General features: G+C 43.0%; 1 protein-coding gene across 15 annotated transcripts in view; it reads right to left on the reverse strand.

Moving 5' to 3' along the window:
• Window positions 1-1,583: 1,583 nt before the first annotated feature.
• The window catches only part of LOC101802235 (uncharacterized), a 92,613-nt gene continuing 67,081 nt past the window's right edge, over window positions 1,584-27,115 (reverse strand). For 9 of the 15 annotated variants that reach the window (XM_038177247.2, XM_072036474.1, XM_038177248.2 and 6 more), the window contains 5 exons: window positions 12,542-12,643; window positions 5,550-5,601; window positions 5,396-5,435; window positions 5,212-5,301; window positions 1,584-4,861 (listed from right to left, as the gene is read on the reverse strand). In XM_038177247.2, the coding sequence (XP_038033175.1) occupies window positions 1,747-4,861; window positions 5,212-5,213 (3,117 nt within the window). In that variant the 5' untranslated portion in view covers window positions 5,214-5,301; window positions 5,396-5,435; window positions 5,550-5,601; window positions 12,542-12,643 and the 3' untranslated portion in view covers window positions 1,584-1,746. Of the gene's footprint in view, window positions 4,862-5,211; window positions 5,302-5,395; window positions 5,602-5,792; window positions 7,446-8,166; window positions 8,598-9,028; window positions 9,211-12,541; window positions 12,644-27,115 lie in introns of those variants that run through there. The other 6 variants (XM_072036469.1, XM_072036472.1, XM_072036470.1 and 3 more) reach the window with 6 other exon arrangements.

Here is a 27,115-nt window from a genome sequence, read left to right on the forward strand (position 1 = left end):
CAGTCTTTAGCAGCAATACCAGTTGTTCTCTGGATACCCGGTACCCTGAGCTGGCAGAAGGGGATGGGGAGCAGGATGTGGCCCTCACTATCCGTGAAGAACTGGTTGGTGACCTGCTATGGCACTTGGATGTGCACAAGTCGATGGGGCCGGATGGGATCCACCCAAGGGTATTGAGAGAACTGGCAGAGGAGCTGGCCAAGCCACTATCCATCATTTATCAGCAGTCCTGGCTATCGGGGGAGGTCCCAGTTGACTGGCGGCTAGCAAACGTGACACCCATCTACAAGAAGGGCCAGACGGCAGACCCAGGGAACTACAGGCCTATCAGTTTGACCTCAGTGCCAGGGAAGCTCATGGAGCAGATCCTCTTGAGAGTCATCACGCAGCACTTGCAGGGCAAGCAGGCGATCAGGCCCAGTCAGCATGGGTTTATGAAAGGCAGATCCTGCTTGACAAACCTGATCTCCTTCTATGACAAAGTGATGCGCTGGGTGGATGACGGAAAGGCTGTGGATGTGGTCTACCTTGACTTCAGCAAGGCTTTTGACACCGTCTCCCACAGCATTCTCCTCAAGAAACTGGCTCCCCTAGGCTTGGACTGGCGCACGCTTTGTTGGCTTAGAAACTGGCTGGGCCAACAGCATCCTGGCTTGCATAAGAAACAGTGTGACCAGCAGGGCTAGAGAGGTGATCGTCCCCCTGTACTCAGCTCGGGTGAGTCCGCACCACAAGTACTGTGTTCAGTTTTGGGCCCCTCGCTACAAGAAGGACATCGAGGTGCTTGAGCGGGTCCAGAGAAGGGCGACGAAGCTGATGAGGGACCTGGAGAAAAAGTCCTATGAGGAGCGGCTGAGGGAGCTGAGCTTGTTCAGCCTGGAAAAAAAGGAGGCTCAGGGGTGACCTTATTGCTCTCTACAGATACCTTAAAGGAGGCTGTAGCGAGGTGGGGGTTGGTCTGTTCTCCCACGTGCCTGGTCACAGGACGAGGGGGAATGGGCTTAAGTTGCGCCACGGGAGATTTAGGCTGGATGTTAGGAAGAACTTCTTTACCGAAAGGGCTGTTAGACATTGGAACAGGCTGCCCAGGGAGGTGGTGGAGTCACCATCCCTGGAAGTCTTTAAAAGACGTTTAGATGTAGAGCTTAGGGATATGGTTTAGTGGGGACTGTTAGTGTTAGCTCAGAGGTTGGACTCGATGCTCTTGATGTCTCTTCCAACCTAGAAATTCTGTGATTCTGTGATTCACTGGACCTCCATCTTTCGCTTTGCAGACACACAGCGTGCTTTCTCTCTGCCACTTGTTGTCCTGAAGGACCTACACTGCTCCCAGACCCAAACCGTAGCTGTGGTGTGCAGGGGAATTCGAGGGAGGAGGGCAGCCCACGCTGCCTCTGGAGGCCTCAGGTGGAAGGCCAGCCCTATGTCCCTGCTCTCAGGCACCTGGAGCGCCATTCTAGTCCTGGCCTCTCCTCCAAAAGGTGCTAACAGAGCTGCCCACCTTGCTCATGCGATCAGGTATGAGCAGTGAGCAGGGAATGGTGCCTCTGCTCATCCAAAGGAAAGAAGAGACACACATGAGGTCGCTTGGAAAGAAACATTTATTGGGAGAGCTCCTGTTCCCTGGTGACTCCAGGCAGGGATGGTTGCAGCTTTCCATTTCTGCAGGAAGCCCAAGCAATCCCCTAATCCCATGGTGAGACTCTGCTTTCCAGCACTGGTTCTCTTCCTGTGAGGCTCCTCACCTCACTTCTTGATGCGGGCAAGTAGGGCCTTGCTTGCATCTCGGAGCATGGCCCAGGCACACTGAAGGCAAAAGCAGATGGGGGTGAACACACAGCAGAAGTTGTCTGGCAGAGGTGGTGTCTCTGTCCTAGGGCTCCTGTGTCTGGCTGCTGCACGTCTGGGGAGCCGCTGTGTTCCTGATGGCAGGGTCCAGGCAGGGGCTTGCTGGGATGGAAGCCTCTCCTGCTCAACTGGAGGGATCAGTATCACCTTTTTGTACAAACGGATCCCCTCCTGCTGCTGGGTGGCAGCAGCAGTCACCTTCTGGCCCTGCTTCCTCTTGGCTCTTTCCTTGGGTGGATGCCGCTCTCCTGATGTCCTGTCTCTCCCTGCGCCTGGGGTTGCAGCCTCAGATGGAGCTGAAGGCTGGGAGCTGTCGCTGCCATGCAGGTTGTGGTGCGGGGATCTGCTGCACTTGGGGCAGCGTCTCCTGGAGCCAGATCCATCCTGGGTGTGCCTCTTGCTCTTCTGTGATTCTTTTGGTCTTCTGTGTGGTGAGGCAACGGGGTGCTCTGCTGCATGCTCCGTGCTTGAATTCTGCTCCAGCCATAAAGCCAGCAGCTGGTTCTGCAGGTTTTCAGCAGCTGTTCTGGCCATGAAGCAGTCCACGAGTGTTGTGAGCAGCTCTTCCAGGTAGGGGATCTGCATACTGGTCCCAGCAGAGTCTGGAGGCACTGGCAGAGCTGAGGGTGTCTCATCAGAGCAGCGCTGTGTCTGTGGGGAACTACTTCTTGGAGAAGATGTCCTGTTGGATGGCAGCTCAGGTGACCACACATCCCCACTGATGCCGCTCTGGCCTTCCTGGGAGTGCTGTGCTTCTCCCATGGGAACATTCTTCTCCAGTTGCAATTCTTGTGTCTCAGTGGAGATGATGGGGCTCACACAGTCCTGTCCTGATTGCCCCTGGGGAGCTCCCTCGCTCAGTGGTGGTGCCTGCTCTTCCTGGATGGAAGGGGAAGTACCTTGACCATCACTTTGTGTCCCAGAGCCCTGATCCTTCTTGGTGCAAGGCATAGTCTTCTTGCTGGTCATGCTGCTGCTTCTGGCTGTTCCTCCAGACTCCCTTTTCCAATGTGGTCTCTTCCCATCCTCCTGAGGCATCCCTTGTGCCACTCTTGAAATAGCTGCTGGCACAAAGTGGGCTGGTGTCTGTGTCCCTCGTGTGCATGTATTCTTTTGGGCTGTGGACTCTTGCTGCAGGCCAGGGGGTCGCACTGCTGACTTTGTGGTGCGCCTGTCCCACTGCTGGAAGGGTGACCAGTAGGGCTGCCCAGTGCGCCTCTGCGAAGATGGGGGCTGGGATTCTTGTTGCTCCAGGATAGGTTCTACAAAGTCCTTCTCATAGGCCAGGACCTTTGCTGGCAGCCCAAAGCACCGCTGTATCTGCTTTTTTATAATGTGACGCTCCAGACGCCTTTTTACAGCCTTATCCAGGAATGGTATGTCCTTCACAATGGGAACCACTAACATATCAGACGTTGGTGGTCGCTGAGGCATTTGAGGAACTGAGGCTGGGCTATCCTGCCAAGAACACACCCCATCAGTCGGCAGCTCCAGTTTCACCTCTTCTTTCCTTCTTGGGGCAAGGCAGTGCACAGTCTCCTGGGTTTCTTGATGTGGGAAAGGCACCTCTGTTTCCCTGGACTGGGAGTCAGGCACCAGTGGAGGTGGGGTGGGAGCACCCTGCTGGTCCTGGACTTGTTTCTCTTGCACCTCCGTTTCCACGGACTGGGAATCAGGCACCAGTGGAGGTGGGGTGGGAGCACCCTGCTGGTCCTGGACTTGTTTCTCTTGCGCCTCCATTTCCACGGACTGGGAATCAGGCACCAGTGGAGGTGGGGTGGGAGCACCCTGCTGGTCCTGAAGTTCTTTCTGTTGCACCTCCGTTTCCACGGACTGGGAATCAGGCACCAGTGGAGGTGGGGTGGGAGCACCCTGCTGGTCCTGGACTTGTTTCTCTTGCACCTCCGTTTCCACGGACTGGGAATCAGGCACCAGTGGGGGTGGGGTGGGAGCACCCTGCTGGTCCTGGACTTGTTTCTCTTGCGCCTCCGTTTCCACGGACTGGGAATCAGGCACCAGTGGAGGTGGGGTGGGAGCACCCTGCTGGTTCTGAAGTTCTTTCTGTTGCACCTCCGTTTCCACGGACTGGGAATCAGGCACCAGTGGAGGTGGGGTGGGAGCACCCTGCTGGTTCTGAAGTTCTTTCTGTTGCACCTCCGTTTCCACGGACTGGGAATCAGGCACCAGTGGAAGTGGGGTGGGAGCACCCTGCTGGTTCTGAAGTTCTTTCTGTTGCACCTCCGTTTCCACGGACTGGGAATCAGGCACCAGTGGAGGTGGGGTGGGAGCACCCTGCTGGTCCTGGACTTGTTTCTCTTGCACCTCTGTTTCCACGGACTGGGAATCAGGCACCAGTGGAGGTGGGGTGGGAGCACCCTGCTGGTCCTGGACTTGTTTCTCTTGCACCTCTGTTTCCACAGACTGGGAATCAGGCACCAGTGGAAGTGGGGTGGGAGCACCCTGCTGGTCCTGGAGTTCTTTCTGTTGCTGCTTCACTCTGTAGGCCCTGTGGCAGCTGGCCTTCTCTTTTGTGCAGGGTGGATGTGTGCCCATGTCATGCTGCTCCTCTGGGACAGTACTGGGAAGCAGACAAGGCTGGACTGTGGAAGCTTGAACCATGTCTGCTCCATTCAGAAGAGTTGTGAGTGACAGCTGTGAAGCACCTTCAATCATCCTGGTGTAAGTGTGGGAGTCGTCCTTGTATGGGATCAGTGGGGCCTTTGAAGAGCAACTGGCGTTTGTTGCCACAACGGCAGCAAGGGAGTTGTCACTCCAAGTGGAAAAGGAGGCCCTTGAAGAGCAGCAGGGATCCATGTCCAAAACAGAAGTGATGGATACATTGCTACAAGATGGTGGAGAGGTCTTCGAAGAGCGATGGGCTTTCATTTTGACGACAGAAGTGCAGGAGTTCCTTCTCCCAGTGGACAGAGACATCCCTGAAGAGGAGCTGGTTTCCGTTGTACTGATGGGATTGAGGGAGTCATCAGTGCACTCAGTAATCTCGAAGCTGTACCTGTGGGAGGAGGAGGGAAAGGCTGAGTCCAGGACTCTTGAGCACTTCAGGGCTCTACTGCTGCCTCAGAGGATCTGGCAGGCAGTGTTACTGCCATGTGGTCCAAATCAGTGTGTGCCAGTGGCTCCCTCCCTGGACCCACCATGTACAGAAGTTCAGGACAAGTGAGGAATGCTGTCAGGCTCTGAATTTTGCTGGTAAACCCATTGCCTCTGTAATGGCATTGCCCCTCAGACTTGAGGTCCGCAAATTTCCCTGTGTCCTCTCCCAGTCTTTTTCCCCTGACAATGTCCGCTACTCCATCCCCTTCTCCCCTTCTCCTCTTCCCATCCCCTCTTCAGTGGCCTTACATTTCAATGTATCTGTTGAGGTCCTCAAGGATCGTGTTGAACTGTTGGGTTAGTCTAGGCACACCATCCAGCTCCGGGTGTTTGGGACATCTGTGAAGAGGCAAAGCACAGCATTAGTGGGACCTCATTTCGTGGGGTTGACCAGAGAAGGCTGTCACACTCCAGAGCGAATGGCTCCACTTACAGTTTCTTTGAGGGCTGTGAAGAGTCATGGGCATCCCGAACTGTTGGCAGAGAAGACAGACAGTCAGTGGACTGGGAGCCCCTGGTAGGGCAGCTGGCACATGGGGCCAGGCGGTATCTTTCCAGGGCACCTGCCCTTGTCCAGGGCTGCTCACCTCTGCGATTCTCCTGGTTTTTTCTGTAACGGCGTCTTCTCAGCCTCCTTTCCTATATGGGCACAGAAAGCAGTGGGTGAGAGGGAGTCCCCAGTAGCCGCAGCAGCACCCACAAACCCAAGGCATGGCCAGGGCCAGGCCTGTGCCTGCCCCAAGCCTCCTGGCCCAGGCTGGCCAGGCCCGGCTGGGACATGGCCTCCCCTCCCAGGCAGGGCCTGCCTCAGCACCAGCCCTGACTCCTACCTGCGGCTTCGCCCTGGGCATCAGGAAGTAATAGGCAAACACCAACAGAAACAGCCCCATACATAATGCAAAGAAGGCTTCTGAGCTGGGGTAGAAGCTCATTCTCCAGGCATCAGCCATGCCTGTGACGTGCCACAGAGAGCCAAACTCGGCTGGCATGAAAAGGATCAGGTGGACCGCACTCACGGTCCCCTTGCTCCACCTGCCCTGCTCAAGCTTGTCCCTCTTCACTCGTCAGCTCGCGGCAAAATGGCAGCCAGCCTCGCTCAGCCCCGCTTACATAAACTGCCCCCGATTGTGATGTGTGTGGACTCAGGGCTGTCATCCCTCACCAGCTGTGATGACAGCAGCGTGCAGCCATGGCAACATTTGTGATGCAGGCACAGTGGGGATGAGGTGGCCCTCCCTGAGCTGAGCTAAACCCCAGAGATGACCTCATTACTGTATACAACTCCTTCATGACAAGGAGCAGAAAGGGAGGTGCAGATCTCTTCTCTCTAGTGGCCAGTGATAGGAGGCTAGGAAATGGTTTCAAGCTGCATCAAGAGAAGTTCAGAGTGGATATTAGGAGATGGTTCTTCACTAAGATGTCGGTCAAGAATTGGAAAAATTGTTTGTGACTCCACAGATGCAAGTAATAGAGAGTACTCTTTCTGAAATGTTATGATATGCCAGTCTTAATAGAAATTATACATCCTGCATATGCACAAAGGTAGATAGATACATAAATGTATGCTCATGCATACTCAAATTTTGAGGTAACAAAGTTAAACCTAAAGAAATCCAATCATGTGGCTGATTTACATAGCAGAATTTGAAGGAGATGGTCGACATATTCATACACAGTTCAGATAATTTATTTTTTCTCACATAGCTAGAAAGTCTGCTATGATATTTGAAATAATAAGACATCAACATACTGTTCTAATCTTTCATCTAGAGTTATTTTTTATTTTCTAACCGATACTGAAGGAGCTGGAAGGTAGTTCACAGTCTCTAACGGCAAGTTCACACAAACCTTTATATTTTCTGTGAAACCCTACTCAATGTTGGTACAAAGAATATTGGAAAGATATTTTATTGGAGTCCTGTACAAAAATTGGGAATGTTTCTGACATTTAGTTATTTTTTTCCTTGACAAATAGTTCAGCAATTAAAGTTCACTTTAAAGTTCACTAATAGATTGTATTATAAGAATATGCATTTATTTTGAGAGTGTTTTTCAGAACATTCAAGCTATGATGTGACTATAATAATTAAGGCCCCACAACTCTACAGAAACATTAAAATATCACAATTTTACTACTTATTCATGGTTTCTTTTTTTAAAGCATCTCTTATACCATCATGAAGATCATGATGGTACATCAGGTAGAAAAACTGTTTACTGTTTTCAAATGAATTTTTGGATATTTACATATTGCATTTCTCAGCAACAAGGGAAGGGAGAAACTACCAAAGATCACTCTACCCACAAGAAAAAAAAAAGAAAAAAAAGTGAGAGCTGAAAATCCTGTGCCATTCTCTAACAAACTATAAAAGGTTGACAGACCACTCTGCCTTGTCAAGCAAAGATGTTAATTAGAAACCTAGGTTTGAAAATGGAGATCAACAGGTTGGCCTTCGTAGGTCTGAAAAATACCCATTAGTTTCATTTTAGATTTCATTGCCAGACAAGGTCTCCAAGACTAATCTCACTGAATTTTAACACCTAAAATCAACAGTCTAATCTATATTATGGAGCTTGTTCCTTCGTGAAACAATGAAAAAAAAAAAAAAAAAAAGATTTTTTTTACAGTATGACTCACTTATTGCTGAATAACTCTCTGAAAGTGCTCATTTCTCCCAACATACCACTGAGACAACTTAGGGAAATGTTTGTGAATCTCAGTGTCACTGATTTTAATGAAAAGTAGCTCAGACATTGTGGGGTTTTCTGTGGTCACCGACCTCAGTGAAAAGCTGTTTCTCACTCCTTTCTCTCTCAGCTGCTGTAGAGCAGCAGGATTTTTTTTCCCCCCATTTCTTCCATCTGCTCTCACAGAGGCAGAAGCAACATTGCTCATTGGCTCGACTCAGGCCAGCGGGGTCCCCTTATCTAACATGGAGAAGCTTCTAAACTCTTCTCACAGAAGCAAATCTTATGTCCCCCCTTAACCAAAACCTTGCCACGTAAACCCACTACAAAAGTTCACAGAAAGCAGCGGGTGAGAGGGAGTCCCCAGCAGCCTCAGCAGCACCCACAAACCCAAGGCATGGCCAGGGCCAGGCCCGTGCCTGCCCCAAGCCTCCTGGCCCAGGCTGGCCAGGCCCGGCTGGGACATGGCCTCCCCTCCCAGGCAGGGCCTGCCTCAGCACCAGCCCTGACTCCTACCTGCGGCTTCGCCCTGGGCATCAGGAAGTAGCAGGCAAACACCAACAGAAACAGCCACAGGAAGGCGTATAATGAGAAATAGGTCACCCCAGGAGGTGACCTTCACCCGAGCACCAGGCAGCAGCCAGCCCAGCTGGGCCAGCTCAGTGCAGCAGGGCCATGGCCAGCCCACCCCAGTGCTGAGAGCTGGCCCTGCGCAGGGCCCTGCAAAGCCCCTGGCCTCTCACTAGGTAGGGTTGAACCCCTGGTCATAGGATTTCAACCCCCATGAGCTGCACTCCCCCTTCTGAGAGACCATGAACTTCTTCATGACCCTCATGCATCCAGCGAAGCAACGATGGTGACACAGTGACAATGGTGAATGCCCAAGGGAGCACCCCAGCCAGGAGGAGCACTGCTCCCCAGAGTATGACCACTCAGAGGTCCTTTGCTGAAACGGTAATTAAGGTGGGGAGGGCTCGCTGCGGCTGGGCAGCCAGGAACCCCCACAGCCAGCTCAACTCCCTTACCCTTACTCCGAGTGGTACCAGGGAGATAATGTGAAGGACAACAGTGAGAAAACTCCTGGACTGAAATAAAAGCCAGGCCACTGGTCACAGACTACTTTCACCGGGATGGGTTACTAAGCTTAGAGAACTCAATTTTAAGCACAAAATTAATGGTTTGGCATACGGAAGTGAAGGTCATAAATATTTTCACACTTAGTGAAATGCAAGTGTGGAAGTGCAAGACTTTGCAAGAGCACTTGCAAGAGGGACTTGCAAGAGCTTTTCGCTGGTGTTCCCCTGTGTCAGCTCTCACTGCCCTCTTCCCTCTGGCTTGGGGATCCTGCTCATGTCCTCCTCCTTGGCCTTTTGCTCACCTCAGCACATGCTAGGGCAGGTAGAGCTGCTGCTGTCCCAGAGCTCAGGGCTGTCATCCCAGCAACCTCCTTCAGAACCTTCACCACCTCCATGCTACAACCCCGACCCTCCTTCGGGGAGAAGGGAGAGGCAGGGGTTTGGAGGAGATGGGCCCAGCCCATCCCACAGCAAGAAGCAGAAGTCCTGCCCACAGAGGCGCCTGTCTGCTGTTCTGCCTGTCCTAGTGCAGCCAGAACAACAGGCACTTTAACGATACCTTAAAGGAGGCTGTAGCAAGGTGGGGGTTAGTCTATTCTCCCACGTGCCTGGTGACAGGACGAGGGGGAATGGGCTTAAGTTGCGCCAGGGGAGTTTTAAGCTGGATGTTAGGAAGAACTTCTTTACCGAAAGGGTTGTTAAGCATTGGAACAGGCTGCCCAGGGAAGTGGTGGAGTCACCATCCCTGGAGGTCTTTAAAAGACATTTAGATGTAGAGCTTAGGGATATGGTTTAGTGGGGACTGTTAGTGTTAGCTCAGAGGTTGGACTTGATGCTCTTGAGGTCTCTTCCAACCTAGAAATTCTGTGATTCTGTGATTCACTGGACCTCCATCTTTCGCTTTGCAGACACACAGCGTGCTTTCTCTCTGCCACTTGTTGTCCTGAAGGACTTACACTGCTCCCAGACCCAAACCGTAGCTGTGGTGTGCAGGGGAATTCCAGGGAGGGGGGCAGCCCACGCTGCCTCTGGAGGCCTCAGGTGGAAGGCCCGCTGCATTCTGGTGAGGCCGCACCTTGAATACTGTGTTCAGTTTTGGGCCCCTCGCTACAAGAAGGACATCGAGGTGCTTGAGCGGGTCCAGAGAAGGGCGACGAAACTGGTGAGGGGCCTGGAGAACAAGTCCTACGAGGAGTGGCTGAGGGAGCTGAGCTTGTTCAGCCTGGAGAAAAGGAGGCTCAGGGGCGACCTTATTGCTCTCTACAGGTACCTCAAACGAGGCTGTAGTGAGGTGGGGGTTGGTCTGCTCTCCCACGTGCCTGGTGACAGGACGAGGGGGAATGGGCTTAAGTTGCACCAGGGGAGTTTTAGGCTGGATATTAGGAAGAACTTCTTTACCGAAAGGGTTGTTAGGCATTGGAACAGGCTGCCCAGGGAAGTGGTGGAGTCACCATCCCTGGAGGTCTTTAAAAGACATTTAAATGTAGAGCTTAGGGATATGGTTTAGTGGAGGACTTGTTAGCGTTAGGTCAGAGGTTGGACTAGGTGATCTTCGAGGTCTCTTCCAACCTAGAAATTCTGTGATTCTGTGAATCTATGGTAGAATATGCAATTCACATGATATCTGTTAAAGTTTTTTGTTTTGTTTTGTTTTTCCATTGTGTGAATTTTTAGAATTTTGCACTTTTTTTTTTTTTTTTAGTTTTATGTAGTTACTTAATTTTCATGTCTTTTTTTTTTTCTTCTCTGTTAATGTAACTCAAGGTAGCAACACCATAAAATTCTTCTCTGTCTCTGCCTTTTCTAATTGCCTTCAGGAGGGAGAAGGATTATAGAATCACAGAATCACAGAGTCATCTAGGTTGGAAGAGACCTCCAAGATCACCAAGTCCAACCTCTGACCTAAAGCTAACAAGTCCTCCACTAAACCATATCACTAAACTCTAAATCTAAATGTCTTTTAAAGACCTCCAGGGCATTCATAAGATAAAAACAGCAGTTCTAAACAAACTTTTTGTTAATGCAATATGTCTCATGGTTTCAGACAGACATTTCAAACTTTACACAATGAATTGCTCGCAGTTTGAAAAGTCACAGACAGGTATATGAATTGATACCATATTTCTTTTTTATGTTCAGATGGTAATTCAAAGGATTATTCAAGAAATTATATACTCTGATTTCTTGAAATAGACAGTTAAGTAGAAGCAATGTTGTACTTATTGCTGGGTTCTTATGATTTTACTGCTTGTAAACTGATATGAAAGACTGAAACAGTAGGAGAGGACCATCTTTACTTAATTTATACAGTTGATGCAACCAAAGGGAACATTTTTTCCCTTTTCTGGGAGTAGAATGGTGTCTTTTGCAGTAACTTTGCACACATGTTCATCATGGCTCATAATGGCGGGTGGTTTCTCATCTTCATACCATCACTTAATCATAAATTTTCTGTGAATCACGGAATGTTTTCACTTGAAAGATTCACAGGATCAACATCTGTTGTGGAGATTGATACAGCTGAAGAAGACCTAATGCAGACTGTTTAGTGTTACTTAAAGACTGGAGATTGCAGAGAACGCCTTTATACACACTCTCAAGCAATTTATATATCGTCCCCAACTTCTTCCCAAAATTTCTGTTCTATCTCAGTTTGCACTATTCATGTAACCTGTCCTTTTTCCTTTTGTACAGTTTTTAAAAGACAAAATGACTGATACAAGAAAGGAATGACACATGGTTCTATATAATCATGAAGAAAACCACTGCAGAAATTGCTTGTTACTTATATACTGTCTGAATGCATGAACTTTGTATTATTTATGAGACAGTAGTGTGCAGCAGAGACTTTTTTATTATAAAGTCCCTTTTGCTCATTTGCAGAGTTGTTTGCAAAGAGGTACTTGTATTATAAACAGTAAAACTGTGGGAGAAAAAAAAAAAAAAAAAAAAAAAGGAATTTTGTTTAAACCAAAACCTTGAAGAAGAAAATCCTGTAGTAGAATCAAAAATTGAATTTATGTAGGAGTTCTACCAGAAGTACGTCGTGTGTCTTGTCATTGAAATTAGCTCATCACTACATTGAAGTTTTCCTGTTGAATCTTATCCAATAGTTTTGCCAATTGCTAGACTGTGGCTTGGGAGATTTCCAGGTTCTGATGTAGAGTGTACGTTTGTTTCTTTATGTTGTTTTTTTTTTTTGTTTGGTTGGTTGGGTTTTTTTGTGTGTGTTTTTTTTTAGTAAGAGATTCAAGAACAAATAAAGGCATAGAGTGACAGTGAAAAAAAAGTAATTTACTACAGCACATCTTCCAGTTATGTATAATTTCTTTTGCATGTCATGTTGTTTGCATATGCAGATAGTGAGAATTGGTCTCAGCATGTGTACATGCAGAAAACTTCAAAGTGCTTGGAGCATGTAACCTGTATTTTCACAGTCCTAAAATTCTTAAAAGTTTGACACAGCTAAAAAAATCAAATGTTTATAATGTTAAACTAAAATGATTAGGTTAGCATGCAAATATATTATACAAGAGATCTAATGGCTGGTACCATTATATAAACTTTTCAGATGGACATTTTCTCATTTTCTGATTTCAGGTACTGCTGATTTTTCATAACAGGTATGAATATGGAGGAAGATCAGAAATCAAAATGCACTGTATTCATATCAGACTAACTACCAAATACTGAGTTCAGATGTTGCCAAAAGCTGGAACATAAAGTAACACCAAAATAATAATAATAATAATATTTTATTTTTTTTAAAGGGGGCTTTTCTTTTTTTTTCCCTAGGTCTAGCTGCTTCTCATTACCTGTTACTCCAGGAATTTGACTGAGATGGCGTCCATCCTGCCTCCATAGGCTAGTAATCCTTGCCAAGGGCAAGTCCTTCTGGGACTGGAAGATGTCTGGATCTATGAAAAGAAAGTTCAATGCATCTGGAAGTTACTAGTAGGCAGCAAAGACAACACTGGAAGAAAACATGATTGAAAGAGTGTGACTGAAAGGTGGGAAATGGATGAAGGAGACTAAGAGAGGGAGAAGGGGGAAAAAAATAAAAAAAAAGATTTGCATAGAGACTATAGGGAAAAGAAAGGGGAAATCTGTGCATACATGTATGTTAGTAGTTTGGAGCTCACCAGAGAAAAAAAAAAAAGGAAGCGATTCTGTGATCTTTTTTTAGCACAGTGAGTATGAAGCAAAATGACTGAAATCACCTGAATGGAAATGCCGCTGAAATAATGCTACTGTCTTTCTGTTTGCCAAATAAGCCACCTTTCCCCACCATTTCTGTGTTTGCCAGGTTGTCTTGGCCTATCTGAAACAGTTCAGTGGCATTCCCAGTGAATCCATCTGCCTTTGGATCTCGTCCCACTGGGGAACTATTTCACCAGCCTCTGAAATACAACCTTTCTTGCATGAAACACAGCTATTGTTTAACAGTTCAGAACAACAAGCTGAGGGCAGGAAATGAAGAATAATGTCTCCTCTTGAAACAGCTAATTATACTTGTGTTGATCTAGTGTTAAACTTTTTCTGTTATCATTGGCTAAACAATCTTGTGTATCTTGCCTTTGCTGAGGTTTTCTAGTGGCTTCATCTTGGGCTGCAGCCTGTATTATGCAGAAATGTGAGAGAGTCTTATTTGACACAAGCTGTGCCTTGCTTTTCTTTAAACGCTGCTTGCCAGGATAGCTGTATTTTTAACATCAGGTTACCTTCTTCTAGGATGGCACACCACACATCTAAGAATGCAGGGAAGTTTTAATGCCACCTTGGATAAGTATTGTCAATTAGCAGTAAGATCCTTCCAAGCAAGGGAAACATTAGCCAGTAATTTTGGTAGCAACATTCTGTGCTTTACTAAAAGAACTTCAGAATCCCAGCACCCATCTCTTTTTTAATATCAAAGTCAAGAATGGCTTCCTGAAATCAAATCTGAAGAGGTTGTCTTTGTAGTAGAACCAATGCAAGTAATCAGGACTAATATCTCTGAGGTTCGATTAGCTTAGCGAGCAATATGTTTTTGTTTTTTAAATAAGACAATGTGTAGTCAAGTTACTGAGTCCTTCCTATGGCTGCATTCGTTCATAAGCAGAATCTGGAGGTGCCTTGTCACAAAGCCACCTAAGGTATTCATATCTTTCAAAAAACTGAGATGCTTGTTCTTCAGGGTCTTTCCACAGTAATCCACTTGTGCACAGAAAAAAGCTTCATCCAGCTGGATGAAGATGGGATCCCAAGCTTGTTCAATCAAGTGAAATAGGAACATGGGCTTTGGTTCCTTCATCATGAAAGCAGCTGACCTGCACTGAACACACTACCAGAATTCAGTACAGCAATTACATGTTAAAAGCGGAAGGTAGATGTAATATCCAAGTACACTCTGCAATGGAGGCATACAAAACACATCTGAAAAGCTGTATGGTTACAGCTATGAACTGCCATGCATTTTAGTGTAGCCCATTCAAAAGAATACAGGTGTAGACTGGTACAGAAATCAGAACATCTCCCATAAAGAAAAGTTCTCATGTATCAGGTTTCCAGGAGTTATCCAAAATACATGCTTGGGTGGGAAACTATTATTCATCCTGCTTGAAATTTGAGACTTTCATAATTTCATGAGAAGAGAATGCTTTGTATTGTTTGGGTTTTGTGAAGCTGGATTTTCATGGCAAATATATTGTTCACCCACTGCTCTTCCTTGATAAAAGCAACATTTTTAAATGACAGAAAGTAAATTCCTCTTCCCAGACTTTAAGAGTAGCAGCAAGACCATACATCTGTTCCCAAATTTTCAAATAAATATACTCTCTTTTTAACCTATTTTTCAGTACAAAAGGAAAATCACAGAATCACAGAATTGTAGGGGTTGGAAGGAACTTCAAGACATCATTGGGTCCAGCCCCCTCCCCACCAAAGCAGGTTCCCTAGAGCAGGTTGCACAGGTAGGCATCCAGATGGGTCTTGAATATCTTCTCCAGAGAAGGAGAATCCATAACCTCCCTGGCCAGCTTGTTCCAGTGCTCTGTCACCCTCACTGTGAAGAATTTCTTTCGCATGTTGGTGCAGAACTTCCTGTGATCCATTTTTTGTCCATTGCCCCTTGTCCTGTCCCCACAAACCACTGAAAAGAGGTTGGCCAAATCCCTCTGTCTCCCACACTTAAGATATTTGTAAAGATTGATAAGATCCCCTCTCAGTCTTCTCTTCTCCAAGCTGAACAGACCCAGGACTCTCAGCCTTTCCTCACAGGGAAGATGCTACAGGCCCCGTATCATCTTTGTGGCCCTCCACTGAGGATTCCAGGAGAGTCTTTTTTGTACTGGGGAGCCCAAAACTGGACACAGTACTACAGGTGAGGCCTGACCAGGGCAGAGTAAAGGGGGAGGATCACCTCCCTTGACCTGAAGGCCACACCACTTTTAATGCACACCAGGATCCCATTGGCCTTCTTGGCTACCAGGTCACACTGCTGGCTCATGGCCAACCTGTCGTCCACCAGGACCCCCAGGTCGTTTTCAGCAGAGCTCCTCTCCAGCATGTAAAACGATGTAAATCTTTGCAGAACCTTGTATTTATTTAGCAGTCTTCTTGAAATTGGTGCTTATATCAAGAACTGAGTAGCATAGCAGTGGTTTCTGGCTCTGTATAACACCTGGCATCTTTGACTACTTCCATATTAGTGCATTAAATGGGGTCAGATGTTAAATTATTAGCACACCTCTTGGAATAATTTTGATACAAAGTAATACCCTTCTAGATAATGCCACAGTTTTCAGGTCTTAGCTAGTCCTAAAAATAACTGCCTGTTTGGAGTCAGCCACATGTTTTCAGAGAGTAAAACAGTTTAGCTGACTGACCGCGAGTTCACTCACATCAACAGGCCACAGAGCCAGAGGAGAACCCTGGTCCATTGTATTTACTGGTATAAATGTAGCCCCGGAGTTCTGCATCCTAACTGTACATAGTGTTATCAGTAACAGAATATTTGCTCTCTGGATTGTATTGCTATGTGATTAAGAAATATTCTGCTTTTCAGTTATTACAGCAGACTCGGCAATCACCATCATTTGCATCAGCACAGCAGATGTCATAAACAAAAATAAAAATGTTTGATTTGTCTTCTGTAGATAAGCAGAAAATTTGGATAGCTCCCATCTTTTCTGAAGATATAAGTTGCCAGTAAAACAAAGGAAAAATAAAATAAAGAAAAGAAAGTAAAGAAAAAAAATCAAAGAGAGAATCTTATTCAGGGTGACTGCATGACAGATGAATAGCACAAGTATATTTCTCAGCCAGTAGGAAGAAACAGAGGAGACTGACCAAAGGTTATGGCTTACAGGCATAAATTTATCCTCTGTGATGAATTGTAACCAGATCCTACCAGTTTCAACTTTGAAGTTTTCCTGAACCTGTAAGGTTACAGGTCTGAACATATCTCTACCTCTGGTTGGCATGACTCTTGATTTTCTGCATTTTTTAAAATACAAAAATAAAGGAAAGAAACTAAAACAAACAATAGCATATTAGGAATTTCAATCTTAAATATATATATATAATATATATATAAAGATGTATTCCTAAGCACAGTTAATGCTTCTTTAAAAATACAGACAGCAGCTTAATACTACAATCAGACAATCCATTTCACCCATATTTCTTCTAAAAAGCATGTATGCAATTGAAGTATAATAATGACATCTATTCTTGGGATGAGGTATGCATTTCTTCCTCTACTTGTGGAAAAAAAAAAAATTGCTTTTTAAAGCTTCATAATTTTCATTCATCCTCTCTGAGCCCAATGTGAAACAAAAAAGCAAACAAAAATCTAGGTATAGACAATGGTGGACAATGACTAAAACTGTCTGCTGTGTTTAGTGATATGGTTTAGTGGAGGACTTGTTAGTGTTAGGTCAGAGGTTGGACTCGGTGATCTTGGAGGTCTCTTCCAACCTAGATGATTTTGTGGTTCTGCGATTCTGTTGCTAGTCTTTTCTAGTGAGGGAAATCTATTTTGCTACTAATATTCATCAGTAAAGGTGGTGAATGCTGTTTTTCATGAGTATTATTGTCGGCAGTTCTTTTCAGTATACACACAGAGCACATGTAGGTGAATCAGCCCTGTTATACTGAAGCTTGCTTTTCTCCTATAAGCTGGTCCTTGAAATGACCACAGAATGCTTCTTCTCACAGAGACTAGAAGTATCAGGATCTGCTCACAATGCTGCATAATTTTCCTGCAGAGCTGTATGACGAGATGTGAACCTTGCCTGATATAACTGTGCCAAGAGGAGTTGTTTCAGTAGTATAAAATTTCTGTGTTATAATTTCATTTCACCCAGAGGAGACAGTATTGTTTCATTCTAATATAAAAGGAAACCTTCTTTATGTTGTGTGCTGGAATGGGATTCAGATCAGTTAGTGCAACAGTCTGAAAGTACGGGTCCAGTCTAAGACAGACTAAAACTTACATGTACGTAAAGTCTCTTTCTATTCACTGGAGAAAAACCGGTACCTCTAGAAGACAACTTAGCTTTCCCAAGCCAGATGTCCAAGCGAAGTAGCATAAATCACCCTTTCTCTCTCTGCTGACAATAAAGGGAGCTGAGGCAACTGATTTTGTCGGGGCTGTCTAGCTTTCAGACCTGTATAAGGACATGACAGTGTGTATTGGGTTCAACCAAAGGTCCAGCTTATCCATTTTACAGTGTTCAGCAATAAGCTGTGAGTAAATTCACAGTTAGTATGCAAACACGGAAACATCTGCAAACCTAGCAGTTTATGTCATTTAAGCTCCCACTGTTGGGATGCTTTGTTAGCACACAGCCATTCCTTCACCTGTAGAGAATGTTGGCCTTCATAGTCTTTCTCAGGAATTGTTTGAAAGTGTTTTGTTTGTTTGTTTGTTTGTTTTTGTTTTTTTTAGGGACTAATTCAGTTTTGAAAAGGAAAGCTGGAAAAGCTTAGATGGAAACACCATCACCTTTATGGGGAAGGGGGTGATTAGATGTGGATCTGGTTTGCCTTTATTATTCCCTGTGCCATTCAAACAATATTCAACTACCTGTTAGGACAGCCTGCAATCAGCCTCTATAGTCAACATTGTCATATTGCACAGCAGTTCTGTGCCACAGGAATGCAATATTCCAAACCTGTAGATTCACCACAAAGTTTAAAAAAAAAAAAAAAAAAAAAAAAAAAAAAAGCAAACACATAAAATCTGACAAGCAAAGAACGTTAAAGCTCCAATGTCAAACAACTGAAAGCTGGGGAAAATTTCAAATGAAGCATTCCCCATGCCACATGATGAAATGGACCCTCCTAGCTATGGTCTGGCTCCTGTGATGCACAGAAAGGATCTAAACTAAGGCAGAGCTATCTTACTCAGAGCTACTGAAAGGAATGATGATATGGCTTTCCCTGGCCTTCCATAGCTGAATTTTTCATTCTAAGAAACTTTTAAAACAGTAGATATGTGCACATGAATTCATCTGAGCAATATGAACTGTATTACGTAGGCAGTCAATCCTCTGTTGCTCATGTCCTCAACAATAAGCCTTCTGATAAATCAAGCCAGGAGAAATTGTATGCCTGTAGAAGACAAAATTATAAGGGCATATGCCTGACACCTTCAACAGAAGTGGGAGTGACTATTACTGTTGCATCTGGAAGTTAGCGCATAGGTCTCAATGACCTCCATGAAGCTGTCATTTGCCCCGTGGTCATTTAGAGAATTAGAATCCTGATCTCCAGTGAAAAATCATTTATTACATAGAATGAAGCTTTTAAAATGCTGGTAAAATAACTGAGTGTTATTCCCATAAAGCAAGGGTATTTTGATTAAATTACCTAGGGAAAACATTTATTTTCCATAGGCAATATGGTGTAATGAAAATGTAACATGTCTATTTTAATCTTAAGAATAGTTCTCCTCCCTTAGGATTCCCATTTGTTAGAAAATTCATATTGGGAATATAAAGAGCTGTAAATTTTGCTTCATCTTGATATTAACCCATTGCTCACTTCCATAAATTGTCATTCTAACCAACCACAGTAAGAAAATGACATGGGGTTGTGCACCCTCATCACCTTTGAGGAGGCCAAAGAGATGGGGAATAAGTCAAAAGGGCTTAGATCCTCACCTGAGACATCTCCAGAGTCTGGAAAAAGCACTGGGTTAAACCCTAATAAGGGTGAAGCATCACCCAAACTTGGAGTCTCTTCTATAATAAGCCAAAAGTCTGGTTCTATTGGTCTCTCTTACCTATATATAGCTGGTAGTGCTTCTAAGGGAGGTAGACAGCCAAAAAGCACATTGCTCAGTCATCTTGATACTTTTTTCTTTTTTTTTTCCTCACAGTATAGACCTATAGAATAACACTCTGAGAGGTAAAAAAGATAATACTTCCTAACATGCCTTGATTAGACCCACATCACTCCTGTCCTCCCAGGAGCATGACCAGCAGAACTGTTTCTCAAGACTCCTGCTTTCTCAGCACAGGAAAACAGAATTGTTTTTATCCCTAAATCCCTCCACTGTTAAAGTTAATCTATAAGCCATATGTGTAAAAGATGCCTTCTAAACTAGTACCCATGCTCAAGTGAATTCTCAAGGACAACCTGTCAGCTGCACATGTGAACTCAAAGACCACATGCAAATGTTTTTCTGAGCACTGACAGGGTCTAAGCTGAGACCCTTTTAGAAATTTGTTTCTAGAGTTTAACAGTTGAAGTGGATGGACTTCTTAATTTAATATTTTCATCGATATAGCAAGATTTATGTTTTTGGTCTCTGGCCATTACAAAAGCCTTTCTAATTCATGATCAAGATGTTTAAAAGAACATAATTTACCTTCAAAGCCCTTGATTTGGGTTTATATTATAATCTCTATACCTTTACAGAATTTCAGGGGTCTATATGTTTATCAAGGACATTTTTATTAGACACCTAGGATTTTAGGGATCCATGATATGCATAATATAAAGACTTTTGCTAAGGTTATGCAAGTTGCTTTTGGAACAGGATCAAAACTTAGTCCAAAGCTCCCTACCCCCTTTCTTACAGAACTCCTGTTATTGTATTTAGGTTTGGATAAACTTTTCTCTGGAAGGTGATTGCTCACAGCAGTTAATTTTAAACTTTCAGGCTTAGATCTGGCTCTATGTGTGTGAACAGGCTGTCATCATACATTCCAGGTTACTCTCAGAAATGAATGTGTCTTTCCTCGGTGTTTCTCAGTGCTGGGGTGTCAGACATTCCTTCTGCTCTGCATTAATCCAATTACTAAACACCTGCAGACATGCAATAACAGTTTTTGTGCCAAGTCCCTTAGAAATGGTTTTACAGGAGAATGTAATCTGCTGTCCTGCTATCAGGAGTCGCGTTACACACCTGCCAAGTCCTGAGCTGAAAAATAACAACCAACGTTCTAATTCATTGCAAGAATGTTTGGGGGCACATTAAAGAGACAAAATGACATTCTTCTTAATTTTACTGCCATGGAATCCATTAAATATTTTGAACTTGTAGTTAATTTTATTAAAAGCGAATTTCAGTTCTAAAATATTTACAGTATGGCATGATAAAAACAGGCTTCTTATGGCAACTTAGGCAAGTTCCAAAAGATCCATTAAAAAGAGAGCTGCTTCAAGCATATATATATTGTCATTCTAATTCTGTTCTTAAGGTTTTATCTGATAATCACCAAAAAGCACTTCAAAGTGGAATTTTAAACTATGAAATAATTTGTTTTTCTTTTGCCTTTTTTATACTTTTCCCTAAAGGAATCCTTTTTTTCCTTGTCTGTTTTTAAATGGGTTCTTCTCTGCAGATCTGAAACAAAACTTATTTCCAAAAGGAAAGACTTTTCAAGGAATGAATATTAGTTAAGTGCCAAATAATAATACAATAGAATGAAACAGATTTAGTAATATGAGTCAACTGCTGACTGCACCACAAGTTTTAGTACAGCTTTGGGTAGGTCATTTCATGCCTTTGCGGCACAGCTTTGTTTGTAAAATGCATATTCATGAATCATAGAAATGTCAGCGTGAGTAGTAAAAGAAATTAGGACTTTCCTAGAAAGCCTCTTTGTGTGTCCTAGAATTGCTACATGAAAGATAAGTGTGGTTATTTACTAAGCTAAACTGCTCATCTTTTCATCTGTAAGACTACTTTTATGCACCCACATGTCATCTTATTCCATCAGCCTCCATTAGGTTCAATTACAAGCGTAGGAATGCAAACAATGCAAAATTATTTAAATGATACAACAATTCCAAGCATAAATTTGAAAGAAAATCTCTATAATAATCTGTAAAATTGTTATCCCTGTTTATCTTGGCAAGGAATATGCACCAGTGATAGTATGTGCTCCATTCAGGAAGAGAAATTGGATTTGACCGGAGTCACCTGCAGTTTATAGCACTACACTCACTGCTGAGGGCTATACATAATGTCCTAAGGGGTCTTTTGCACAGCTGTAGACAAGACAGCAAGAGACCGCTAGCCAACAAAGAGCATTCCAAGGCTACGGCCCTGTGTACTAACCCTTTCCAACTAACTTTACATTCCCCTATCCCATATGTAACCTTCAGCCCCCCACTTGAAACAGGCAATCTGACAATAATAATAGTAGTCACAAGAAAATGTAACCTCTGTCATACTAATAATTTTTGAAAACTTAAATGCCCAGGATGTGATTTTAATTAAAATGCACACTGCTTGACTTGTCTGTTTCCAGGAGAAGGTTTTTCTCTCACAGAAATAAGGTGATCCGTTATGCCTATTTGCACTCCCACACTTAGAGGTCAGTCCCATCATTACACAGCCTGATTTGTAGGGAGCACATAAAGTGCTATATAAACATGGAAATTAATCTGTTTTGCCTTAAGTTTGGTTTTGCCCAATAACCTTTGCATGAATAGTATTTTGGAATGCTTAAAAAAGAGGATATTTTTTACTTAGCAGCTACAGTTGTTAGTACATTTTTGCACTGTCTATTTTACAGCTTCTAGTAAGAGGAAGATATTTCTAATAATTACCTGACTATTATAGTTCACATAAGGCTAATATATAAGGATGGTGAGGTATGACTTTACAAGGGGAAGGACCAACCTCTTCCTTCAGAATATACTATGGAGAAGCACAAACACAGTTTTAGTTCTCCACCCACCAAAGTGTAGCTGGTTCTAGGCTTGGGTATTTCTTCCTTAATAACTTTTTGTGGTTTTATATAACATTTTCCAGACTGTTTTTAGTCTTGTTTTACAAGAGAAGATCCATATTCTCATGTACTTTTTGGAGGAGTAGGCATTAACTACAATCTGTGTATGTCCATGAGCATAGGTGAATGCAGAATCAAAGCCTTTGGAACAAATCTTGAGTACTTTAGGTTTGATGCAGTACTGCAGAAGTTAGAAAACTCATTTTTTCCTAAGCATACAAAAACTTTGTATTTTTCCTTCCATAAAAATGCATAGCAAACTCTGTCCCAAGATGTTCATGATGTCATGGAAATTCTAAGAGATTGACACTGAAAGCTGAATATCACATAATACTATACTGGGATCCTCTCTCAAATAAAGGATTTGGTGCTTTATTTTATAATCAAGTGCTTTTTCTCAGCCCTTCCATACCCTCTATTCTTCTTCTAAAGGTATCGCTGTTCACTGCAGTGTCAATGCCACATCATCCAGTACTTTGCACATACAGAAGCTCTATTTGTAAAGAAAATACAAAACATTGTTATGCATTTTCCAACTAATATGCATTTTAAACAGTCTCAATATTGCATTTGCATGAGTAATTACTATATTATGGACTTTCAAGGATCTATATAACTTGTTGTTTTATTGTTTGTTTTTCTAGAGGCAAGCTCAATGCCCAGTCCCCTTTCCACAGAAGTCAAGGAGAGTCTTGAAACTTCAAGAGAAGGAAGGTCTGTCTCACGGAGGGTCCCATATTGCCTAAAAATTACATTTACATTTTGTACAGAGGAAGACCCAAACGTTCCATATGTTGGTCTCATGCTAGGTTGACTTATTTGATACGAAGGTCAGCCTAGTGTACAAAGAGGAAGGGAGCAAACAATATGTTTGCTGCATCCCTGGGAGAGGAAGCTTGTTTCTAGGAAGCAGATCTGTATTTTTAATTTCCAATAGACCTAGCATCTTTCAGGAGTTATTCCATCTTGGAGCCTTTACAGCCTTAGCATGTGTCTTCGTGTGCTTTTAAATTTTTTTTTTCTTTTTTTTTTTTAATTTTACCTCTTTTAAACAGAAACAAAATAAAACAGGAGTTTCATATTCTGTACTGATGGTGTACTTCAGAAGATGATGAAAGATATGAGCTCCAAAACAGGCCACATCCTTCTCCATCTATTGTCAACACTACTATGTGAATTGCTCAGCCACAAAATGCATTTCAAGGATCTTCCTTCCCACAATATATGTGAATGTGTACATAAACACATAGGTATATATGTACATAGTTTATTATTATTATTATTATTATTATTATTATTATTATTATTATTATTATTATTATTATTATTATTATTATTATTATTATTATTAGTGTGTGTGTGTGTGTGTGTGAATCAGCAGGTGTATTGGAGGACATGAACTTTATACTGATGGACTCTTTCCCCCTAGGAAACAGTTCCCTTTCTATGGCGGTCCATCAAAACATTCCCTCAGGTACTGAGTAACTTCCACAGCTGTGCTGTCCAAATGGCACAGATCCTTCCCTAGTCTTTCCTTTGCCTCCATAGAAGCAATAATGAACTGGGCATGGTAGAAAATTAGATGCATTTTTCAGGCATTGGAGAGAAAATACACAGATAAGAAATCAGTTTGCTGTTAGTGATTGTTTTTGTTGCTTGTGTATCATTTGACTTCTTACAAATTGTGTATTGGTTATAAGATCAAAACCAAAATAAGTGTGAGATGTATTTTTTCTTATTTCAACAGACAAAGGCAGTAGTTTAATATTTCACCAAGAAAAATAAAATCATTGCTTTGATCACCTGCCTTTTTTCCCCTTGCTTAGAATTGGGCTCAGGCAGAAGGAAAAATATTTAAAGCTGCTATCTTACATCAGAGTAAATCAGGTAGGACAAAGACTACTAAATAGTCCTCACATTCCAAAGGGTAAGGTTTGCCAAATAAAATTAGTATTTATTTGCAACAATGCCCTGATGCCAGGGTTATTAGCTGAAAGAAGGGATACACATTAAATGCTGAAGGAACTGGAAAGATAGAGCACTGGAAAGCTGTCAAGAGAACAGATCCAGCCACAAGCACAGGTAACCAGAATCTATGCACAGAACTGGGAGCTACTATAATCTCTCTTAGGCTTGTCCTCTTTCTTTGAAATCCTTCATTTACCACAACACATTAATGTAACGCATCTAAACTATGAGGGAGCAAGTTTCTACCAATCATCTTCAGCAGCATCTACTGAGATTTTGTACCTTGGCCTCTCCTTTTCTGCTCTTCATGGCAGAAGATTATGACTGCCAGTTTCCAAAAGATTTACCTCAAGTTTAATTCTGCATTCAAAACAGAATTAGACAAATTTTGAAGGCCTCCCTCAAAAAAGTCTTAAAATGGTGAATGCAAAGGCAACCTAAAAAGACAAGCTCTAACACACTTTCATGTATTTATACTACAAAATATCCTAGAGACATGTATTATCATTTTTAACCTATAATATCATGCAGATTGCACGTTCACTGTACACTCACTGTCCATGTTAATATCTTAGTCTTCACTTGTTTAACACAACTTTGTCCCTGTATCTGGCTTAGGTGAAGGAGAGGAGCTGAAAACCATAAAGCAACTTTAACAACTTAGAGAAGTACATCACTTTTGCAGAAGCTGTCACTGAAAAAATCAACATCATATGATACACAGATGTGTCAGTGATCCACCTCAGTCAGTAAACTGGAGGAACAATTGAAAACTTGCAAGGATAAAGCTGTGTTTAACACCAGCATTGAAAGCAAGGTTCAGCTCTAAACACAGTTCCAGATATTAGATGTTACACCAGCCACCTGAGGATTAAGCAAAGAGGTAACACTTTCCAAAATGTTGGAATGTTTTAGAGCATTTCAGAAACTTTACCCAAAGTCAAAGAGCTGTATCAGGTCAACGAATATTATGTACATGACATTTTGAAGAGTATTCACAAAGGCTCACTTTATCGTCACAAGATTAGTCTCTCTAGACATCCTTTATAGTGAGAGGAGCAAGATGGACTTCCCCAGAGGGCCTTTGTGAGTGACTCTATTAGACTAAGTTAACCTTTATGAATACCTCCTTTCAATGCAAAATAAACACTATATTTGGATTACCTCTCCTGATTTTCAGACCAACTCTAGCCATAAATCTAAATGCAATTCACAATGCAAGTCATGTCACAGTACCTCCTTCTTGGCTTGAGCCCAGGGGTTCTATGCTAAGTGGTTGGTTAAGTGCTTTGCTGGAGCAGAGCCACGTTGCTCTGCACCTTACCGGATGCAGCCCCAGATGAGTATGTGTGTATCTGTATACACAGGATCATCTCTGAGGTCATCAAGGAATTAAAATCAGACAGTCCACCTACCACAGCCCTTTGAGCTGTGATCCTCTCAAATTTTACAAGCTAAACAGGATCAAGCTGGGTCATGTAAGAATCAGAGACATATAAATAACCCTAAAGGATGCAGGGAGTGATTTTAATGATATAGAAGATAGCACTTTTTCTCAGTGCACTAATACTGAAACACAAGTCAGATCCCCCAACCAATTGTGATCAGAAAAGAACCCACAAACTGTTGAGGAATGGGAAAAGAAAGAAGGGAGATATGTTCATTTTAATGTCTTAGCAGGATTCTGTTATAAGGTAACTGATACAGATAACCAAATAATATAAATAAATAAATAATAAAGTAAAATTTGCTACCAAAAGTCAAAAATAGATAAATGTTTTCCATTTTAACAATCAGAATATTAAAAAGTATTTTTCCAAATTTTGGTATAACCTTTTCCCTTTTTTTTTTTTTTCTAAACAAAAATATCATCAAAAACCTATATTTTTAATTGACAGGCAAACATGAAAAATGCCCTCATGTATTCATATGAAGGAGGGGGGAAAGTCATCCCAACTCTAATGATAGTCGCTACATTTCCAAATTGCTTAAATGGAATAAACAGTATTCACACATTTTGGATCCAAAGAGTATGCACAACAGTGTTGGGCTCTTTTCAATTACTAAATTTTATTACTTTTTATTTTTAACTCTGAAATTGAGCAATTTCAGTGCACAGAAGCAGAAGTCTCACACTACATTTAGCAGGTTGCAAGTCATTTGGGGATACCAGTGACTGGAAAACACCAACACATAGTACCATGTATTTATACCATGCAATACAGTCCAGCCATAAAGATGATGTCAATTTATTCAGCCACAAAAAGCCAGTATTTTTAACCATTTATATTTAATTCTTCGGTAAGTGGACAAAGAAGGTTCAAGCAGACAGATCCAAGGCTCAGAACCCAAGGTTTGCCACACTCTTGACACATTGGGTGTTCTTGCTGGCACAGAGGACAACAGGTTTCCTAGCACAGGCCTCTCCGCTGAGCACCTAGGCAAATCATGCTCCCTGAAACGTCTACCCAAACCCAACTGCTTAGAATGCAATGCCTCTCTGAGGAGCTCTTCAGAGGGGAAATTACAGCAGGGAGGAAACTGATGCTTCTCCTGACAACTTTTCAAACAACAGCTTTGGTTTGTAGGCGAGTGAGAGCAGATCAGCATTCAGTCTGTGCAATTCTTGCACGCCGTATCTACCAGCGCCATCTGGTGATGTCTACAACCTCTCTCCTCCTTGCCTGACCGCCCAGGTGAAGGTTTCTAGACTGCTTCCTCCAGCAATATTACAGAACTGGGAACAGATTTAATTACTCGAAGTTCTATAGTGGACCTAAATGAATTAATATGTTTGGCTGCTGGAAATTTCCCTGCTATGTTTTTTGTACCATACTTTTTTTTTTTTTTTTTTCAGGAAATAGTGTTGGCGATATATTGCTTCCAAACTAAAAGAAATAGCTGACAGAAATGGATAAATTTCATGAAGAAACCCATGCTAAATTAATAGCAGCTTATATTTTTTTCTGGATTTAGACACAAACAAACAACAATAACAACAACAACAACTGCAAATGGCTGCCCAGTTCACTCTTGAACGTGGAAAGAAAAGGAAAAACCCAAAAGACAAATTTATATTAAACTCTCAGGAAGCAGATGAGAAGACCAAACACATTCTGAGACTAGATCATGCCTCCACTGCACAGAAGAACATTCAGCCACTGATGTTGGTGTGAGCTTGTGGGTTTG

Source organism: Anas platyrhynchos, chromosome 3 (assembly GCF_047663525.1).
Source record: "Anas platyrhynchos isolate ZD024472 breed Pekin duck chromosome 3, IASCAAS_PekinDuck_T2T, whole genome shotgun sequence".
In the NCBI taxonomy this organism is placed as follows: domain Eukaryota; kingdom Metazoa; phylum Chordata; class Aves; order Anseriformes; family Anatidae; genus Anas; species Anas platyrhynchos.